The 8,528-nt window shown below is 34.9% G+C and overlaps 1 protein-coding gene across 1 annotated transcript; it reads left to right on the forward strand.

Moving 5' to 3' along the window:
- Nucleotides 1-456: 456 nt before the first annotated feature.
- On the forward strand, nt 457-4,680 carry LOC148913615 (2'-5'-oligoadenylate synthase 1A-like). Its single transcript, XM_089033750.1, has 5 exons — nt 457-684; nt 1,373-1,551; nt 2,109-2,403; nt 2,522-2,882; nt 3,353-4,680. Exons 1-5 carry the CDS (start codon nt 642-644, stop codon nt 3,591-3,593), a joined length of 1,119 nt encoding a protein of 372 aa, XP_088889876.1. The 5' UTR covers nt 457-641; the 3' UTR covers nt 3,594-4,680.
- Nucleotides 4,681-8,528: the final 3,848 nt, after the last annotated feature.

The raw sequence follows: 8,528 nt of genomic DNA on the forward strand, positions 1-8,528 counted from the left end.
CTCGACCAAATATGGGTGCACTCTCAACCGAGACTAAGTCTGAGCAGAGAGAATTCGAAACTGGAGAAATGGAACTATTCATATTCCTATATAATATGATAAATGTATATAATTTTAAATTTGCTAATTGATGTCAGTAATAACTTTAACGTTGCCTTTGCGTACACCATACGTCGGGAAAACACCCCCGGATGTTTTCCAACGGAATGTTACTTTGAAAACAGGTGGCCAAACAACCTGTTCGAGTTTAAGAATTCAGCTTAATGAAATAAGATTGAAGTCGATTTATTAGCGATCGATATTACACAAAGAAATCTGAAGATTTTTAAAATTTGAAATATGTTATGGTTAAAACACATTCAATAGATAGCTCAGGCGCTATCACCGTGACATGTGACGTGACATTTATTAGGGGGTTTCCCGCAGGGATTTTACCGAAGCAATGTAAAATAATCATAATGAATACGTTGATTTAAAGATTAATTTTCTTCGTCATAATAGGCTCGGTTGAGGGAGCCAAATGTCTACCAATGAAAAATACAAGGGAATTTCGCGTTCAGTATGAGTAAATAATATTTAAAACCTCTTTCAAAGAAGCAGTTGCTTAATTCGCTTTCTAGTGAAGACTTCTTCTATCCAACATGCCGTGGAATTACAGATTTAAAAACATCTACGACCCACACGGTAAGTCCCTTTAAATTATTTTATCAGAGTATGTGTATTTATATTATGATAACGTAAATGTACGTGAATTATCACGAAAGCACAGAAGCTGTTGTCTATATACTACTGACGGGTTCTATATATGCTGAGCATACACTAAAATGCGAAATCAATGTTTGGTTCAAAGCAGCTGAGTATTCTAGGAAATGACAATAACTTCATGCCTATTCATTAGAGATTGTACAAAGTCTATATGAAACGTGTTTAAAAACTGCCTGGCTCCATGCTTTCCGGTCTGGACAATTTATAATGATTCCACGAGTTGTTAGCTTACGTTGAGCTGGTATAATTTCCTCGAAATTATTTCAAGGAGGTTATACCGGCTGAACGTATGTATGTATCTAATTAACGTACTTCCCATGTTCCATTTCGATCTCAGCTTATATACTTTCTCTTTAGCCCAATTATTTTGCAGTTGAGTGTATAATATAAGCTTACACTCAACTATTTGTTGAGCATAAGCGTCATCTACACGATAATTTTACTTGTTTAATTAAGCAACATAAATTTCACCGTTACATCAATTATATTCGTAGCGTTAGATCTCTCATAAGAAATTAATCAAGAAATAATAATGAATCAACCACACTGGCAGTTCAGTAGCTGTTATATCTAGCTTTTATTATTTTCCTTTTTTCTCTCTTTTAAGGTTTTGATTTTAGGAACGCTAAAATAGCTCCTAAAAGGAAATCGCATTTCTTGAACAAATTAATCAGTGCAGAACTTCAAACGAACAAGGAGTTTCGCGACCTGATATCAAACGCCACCAACGATTTATGCCATCATATACAGCACAATTGTGACTATTCGGCAAATAGAATGATTAAGGTAAGTAGCTTTATTTTAAAGAATAAAGACAAAAAAAGCAGGGTTTGAGTTCTTGCAGAAATTTGAAAGGCTATTGCTCAATTTTACTTTAACGGTTTTATTGCTCGTTTTCAATCTCTCCCAAGGGAGTGAAATAACAAAAGACACGGCGACTATGTTTTCGTTTTTGCAGCTCACCGGCCAGTGGTTTGAATTCGTGACTTTCAAGTTTGCTTGCTTACAATAAAAATTGTCGTTTTTTTCATGCAATCTTTATTATCGTCAGCCAAAATGAAGGATATGACGTACCATGCAATCTAAGAATAAGAATAGCTAAATCTAGCAGTACAGTATTTTTTCTAGCTTTTGTTGGTACCAAGCTTAGTAGACAGTATTCAGCTAGGATCCAGAAGATCTCTCGCTCGCTACGATTTTGGAAGTTGATAGGTGGACCTACATTCCCAACGTAATTACATAGACAAATACTTTCTATTCAGAATAAAGAAGCATTAACCCTTTCTCCATCCCAATTACTTGTTTACATTTGCTTCAAAGATTTTGTCTGCCTTTTCATTTAGGGTGGATCTTTAGGAAAAGGAACCGCTTTGAAAGGCACATCAGACCTTGATTGTGTTTTGGTGCTAAATGAAATGAAAAACGTCGAGGATCTCATACATGACATTGATGAAGTCAAAGGTGACCTTAAGAGTTGCTTGGACACTTTACCAGCACGGTCGGCTCATCAACATGGCTGGAAGATAACATTTGAACGCATGACACCGTTTAGCGTACAGTTCACTATGACAAAGATATCGTCGCCAAGTGGGGTTGTTGAAGTTGACCTCCTTCCAACTTTTAACATACCAGAATCTGGTAATTACAATTTTGCAGTTTTACGTTTTTGTACTTTCGATTGTTTCAGTTTTTTAGATAACTGAATGTCAATTTTTTTCTAATTACCATGTTTTCCATTTTCTTTATTTTCAAAAAGATTTGAATGAAATCTACAGAGAAATGAGATTAAAAAACGCGAACACTCGGCGATACTACTCAGCAGCTCTCACAGAGCTTCAAAGAGATTTTGTAAAAGAACTGCCAGCACGTATTAAAGATCTTATTCGCCTTGTTAAATACTGGTGTAAAAGGTTCGTAAAACAAGGCAATATTGCCCATGCACCCAGTTCCTACCTACTCGAACTTATCACTATCCATGCCTGGGAAAAGGTTGACAAACCAACAACTATTAACATGGCCATAGCATTCAAGGCTGTAATGGAGGAATTGAATAATTACCAAAATCTCAACGCAGTTTGGCATCGCTACTACCAGGAAAATCAAGAAATGAGTGATCAGTAAGTAAATCTAACAACAACAACATCCACAAGAACAAAATCGACTTTATTTGCAACATATAGAGTACAATAGTCCCCTTCCCTGCGCCATCTTGAAAGGTAGCTGTGCCTTTGCATAGAAGCGAGACGAACGGTGAGCTTGCAATGATAGAAACCTTTTTAACACCTTGGACAATTATTCACATGTCTCTATCATTGCAAGGTCACCGTTCGTCTCGCTTCGATGCAAAGGCCCGGCTACCTTTCAAGATGGCGCAGGGAACCGTGAAGGGGACTATTAAGTTAGTTATACTATTTTATAACCAAGTATTTAATGGTGCTGGGTTGCCTGATCATGAAATAGTTTAAAAACTATATTAAATTCAAGAACACTAGTAAAATGAATTATATTGCATTACCTCTGCGATATATCTAGTTATTTTTTTGGAATATGGATCGAAAATGATTGAGTCCGTTTTATTTCATTTCAGTAAGCTGCCACGAGTTATCGATCCTGCAAACCCATACAACAATTTATGTGATGGAGTTGACTGGATGGAAGTAGCAAGAATTGCAGAGGAAACGATGCGCAAGCCACTTTTCCAAGATATCCCTATAACAAGTCATTGGTGTAGGGGTCCTCCACCAAGGCCCTCCAGAAGGAGACGACTGAGGCAGATGACTGCTCTTTGCTACGCAAGTGACGATGAGTTTAATGACTTTAGATTTTAATCACTTATCAATATATTTAAAAAATAGTACACGGCTTCCTAAACCATGCATTGATGTTATTTGCACAAAATAGTTATATTATAGTTAAATGATATATATATATATATTAATATATATATACACTTGATTGCAAAAACGTTGTAGTATACATTTCTAAATATATCTAATTAGATGCAAAATATCAAATGAGATGCAGAACATAAAACATGCTTAAATATGATTGCTTAAGCACTACATTTTGTGGAAAATACTCTCTTAACTTGACTACAATTAGTACAATTAATACTTATGTCTCCGATATAGAAGATAAATAAGACCAAATAAGTTACGTTTTACATTCTTCATCTCATTTGGTATCTTGCATCTCATAAGATATATTTATAAATGTATACTACAACCTTTTTGCAAGTATATATATATATATATTATGGTGAATTGAGTGTATACTATATATCTGTGAGGAGGAGGGGGGACGAACAAAGTTAATTAACAAAAGTGTGCAAATTAGTGACTAAGTTTTGTAGGTCCACGGTTTACTGAATTTACTAATTTGTTCAATTTTTTGCAAAGTTTTGTTCACAGATATATGGTATAGATATAAACTAGACGCCATTAATTTCTTATTTGCACTGCACGTTGTGCAATGGTATACTAGCCGTTGCCTTTTTGTGGATTTAAAAAGTTGTAGACTTTTCCAAATTGTTTGGAGAATAGCAGTTTCGCGCGATACATCGTTTTTTCTTTCTACGACTTTGAGACGTTCTAAGTCAGTGAACGAACTTTTAGAACGTCCATGGGCGTAGAGTCTTTACCTATATTTGTTACCTTCAAACTTTTTTTTGTTTGTTTTCAACTCATTAAAATCGTTTGTTTGGAAAATTAAAATATTTATGTAAGGGTTTGGTAAGAAAGGACAGCTATGGGTAATTTCACTTTTTTAAATATTTTTTCTTATTCTATTTCAAATGCATGTGTTAAAAGTGTTTTGGTGTCGTGCAACCCGCGACGTTGTAGAAACTATAGGAAGTTTTACTTCTTCACCCATACGGCAACTAAATTAAACATGTAATCACAATTTTCTAAGTAACGTGGTTATTATGGTTTACTGCTGGCTGACCAGAATGGGCCACCTTCGCGATATTATAAGTCTAGTAATACCGAGGCCCTCCAGGAATAATGTGTTCAAAATTGCAGCCTCAAAACGTTCAGAAAACATAGTGCTTTTTATTTGCTTATAAGGTTGTTGAGTAGTGAGCTGACTAGTTACTTTCGACGAAGGACTAGCGTCCGAAACGTTGGAAAGTTTTTTCATCTTTTCACGGTGTATAATTTACCCTTTTATCATTATTGTTTCATTAGAAACACCGACGCAGCTCACACTAGTTCTTAGCTACCTATCTCTTAGTATTACGTCCAATTGTTTTCGTTATTGCCGAAAGGTAAGAACGTCGTATATGGTACATTATTTAACTCCTACCAAGATATGTATTTGGTGATCCACTTGTTTGTGTATTACATAAAGTAAAATACCACTAAAGCCTCGCAATCAATACTGAATTTTAAAATACCGAACGTGGCTTATTAAATTGCTAAGCTCGGCACCCCACGAAAATCTCGTGTGAAATTTTGCGTAACAATGAGACAAAAAATGCACTAATTGAATGGATGGATGAATGGATGAATGAATGAATGGATGAATGAATGAATGAATGAATGAATGAATAAATAAATATAATATAATATTTTAAGACCCTTTACGATCTTATAGAGTCTTCAAAAATCATTGTAAGTAAGTATAAGGTTTACCTTGTCGAAGCAGCATAAAATATAATTGGCACAAAATATGGAATGCATTCTTTACTTTTATTTCAATGCTTAACTTTCATTCTTTATACTTGTCTTATTGGTAAGGATAAGGATAAGGATAGATATCAGCATGATGCAAAAAATCGTTTATTAAGTACTGCCCATATTTTACGTAAAGCTTTACCGTTGCAGTTTTTTTTAATTTAATTTAATTATCTTTTTTTAATTGTCATTTTATCTTATTTATTTGTTCAGTCTTTTAGGGAAAATAGAATACCTAAGGTTTATAATTTAAACCCGATCAGATTGTATGAACTTAATTGAAAAGTCAAGAATAGAATGATAATAATAATAATGATAACATAATGATGATGATGGTAATGGATATCAGTACTCGCGCATTTCTTATCGTAGTTTTCGTCCTCATCATTATTTTGAAATCTTCTTATTTCCAAGACTTGCAGAAAAAAATATTGAATATCAATTTGTTTGGTCGTATCAATTTGGGTGGTTGTAAGTAATAAAATAAGCAAGGTAGACATCAAAGCTGGGTCCATAAATTGTTCCATAATTTCAAATTAGACGTGCATTATATTATCAAAGAAGAACTTAAATATACCAAAGACCTAAAATATCATCGTTACCTTGTCCTAAGAATCGCCCATATTGTCCAGTCAATCTATGAGATTTTATAGGGGAAGATCAAACTAATTGCAACAAAGTGTTTTTCACTGTTCTAGTGTTAAGAGTAGCTATATAAACAACATACTGAAAATTCCATAACATTTGCTTGGTGGAACATGGTAAAAATTAGGTAGGAGCAAATTTGCACATGATGGGCAAAAGGTTGCTAACTCCTTCTTGAAGAGAGGTAGCGATTGTTTTTTTTTTTTTTTTTTGTCAAGGCCACTGTCTAACGCTGCTTTTGTTTCGGGGTTGCCGCCTCTGATAACTAGTTTTTCCACCATGGAACGCTGTCCAGCACTGTTTACTTCCTCTTTGGATATATTAGCGCATCCACCCATTAGTCACACCACATAAGGAAAGACACACACTGGTCATATAGTCATACTGGCAATATCTATTGGAAGACTCTGCAAAAACATATTGGTTGATGCTGGAATCAGACGAGACTTTCCTCACCACATGTGATCCGTATTTTTCTAAAAATATATTGTACTTGTTCCATGATTCAGATGCTGGTTTACTTCGTTGTCCAAAGTCTCGATGTCTTCAAGAAGTTCTTTTTTCAGTGGTTGTTCGTTTATACAGTCTTTTTCAAACGAGTAGTCTTTGCTATACTCCTTCAGATTCAGCGACAAACCGAATATCTTGTTATTGACTATATCGTCTAATTGGGCTATATCGTCTAATTGGGCTATATATCGTGTTATTGGGCTATATATCGTCTTATTGGGCTATATATCGTGTTATTGGGCTATATATCGTCTTATTGGGCTATGTATCGTCTTATTGGGCTATATACCGTCTTATTTGGCTATATATCGTGTTATTGGGCTATATATCGTCTTATTGGGCTATGTATCGTGTTATTGGGCTATATATCGTCTTATTGGGCTATATATCGTCTTATTGGGCTATATACCGTCTTATTTGGCTATATATCGTGTTATTGGGCTATATATCGTCTTATTGGGCTATGTATCATGTTATTGGGCTATATACCGTCTTATTTGGCTATATATCGTCTTATTGGGCTATATATCGTCTTATTGGGCTATGTATCGTGTTATTGGACTATATATCGTCTTATTGGGCTATATATCGTCTTATTGGGCTATATATCGTCTTATTGGGCTATATATCATCTTATTATATGGCAAGGTAATTTCACGCGCTATGATTGGTCAATTTGCGGTCCATAACTTACGGTACGGACCGAAAAATGAAATGGTTCACTGAGTGTACGTACTTATGATCTTTTAAAACATTCAAATCTTTATCAAAAAAATATATTTCTGGATGAAAATCGTCGGAAAACCTTCAATAAATAATTAAAGATAACTGAAAGTCACTGGCATTTAATGTAAAACTTATCAAACAAGCGACAACTCTTTCATACAAGCGAAACTCTTTCGATCAAGGCTCTACACGGCACTAGTTGAGCGATTTTGTACGACTAGAAAAAACTAGAAAAACTAACTATGCTAAAGCTAAAACTATGTCAAACTACGAACTAAAGGGTGGTGAACAGCGGCTAATTCAGTAAATGAAATAAAGATAGGTTTACCGTAGAATTAACGTAAATTTGTTATTTCAGTGAGCTAACAACGTCGAGTTTGAACTTATCTGAATCGATCGGGTGAAGAAGCCAGTAGTTCTTTTCGTAAACGTTTTAAGCAGTTTTCTAGGCTCATCCGCTCTTGAAGTATGTCCATATTTCAGTAATATTTTACCCCACTTGAATTTGAATGTATTTTTAGACAGGAGAGTTGGCAGTACCTTTTCTAATTGAGTCGAAAGTGTGCCTTCTTAATGACTTCAGCCATTGTACATATGGCGGCCTGCTTCAAACAGTCAAAACGTTGAAAATTGACGAAAACTATCCATGTTCAGCCAGCCGTAATTTTTCAAAGCTTATCATTCATTTCTGGAGACAGTTTTTGATTTTTTTTTCTCAATAAAAGGCAGGAAAACAAACGGAAGGCTGTAGTATTTTTTATCTTGGTTGTGAAGATCTTGAAGTTTGAAGTACGACAGTTTTCTTCTCAATCTCATGTTGAGTTCTTGAGGTCTTCTTTTGATGCCTTTTTTGCTTTGCATTTATATGTTTTGCAAAATAAAGCCTCACTTTTGTTAACTACCATTTCAGAAAACTTTAAATTTTAGCTAAATTCTTTCAAAGTAAACTAAAACTTCGCCTTTTGAGCGACTAAAACACTACATGACTTTTGGCACGTACAGGAAGCCCTTCCAATGCAGTTCTCGTTTGACATGCGCTGTCAACTTTACTTTTTGTTGCTTCGCCTCTTTTTGATCTCAATGCCTTGCCATATAATAAATATCTTATTAACCTCATATGCTCGGTCCGTACCGTAAGTTATGGATCCTCGTTTTTTCCACTTTTTTATAGCCCCAGCGCTACGCGCTTGGGCCATAAGGTAGTGG

This window comes from Actinia tenebrosa, unplaced genomic scaffold (genome assembly GCF_029948245.1).
Source record: "Actinia tenebrosa isolate PJP-AT-01 unplaced genomic scaffold, QUT_ActTen_1.0 PGA_scaffold0__85_contigs__length_37466705, whole genome shotgun sequence".
NCBI lineage: Eukaryota > Metazoa > Cnidaria > Anthozoa > Actiniaria > Actiniidae > Actinia > Actinia tenebrosa.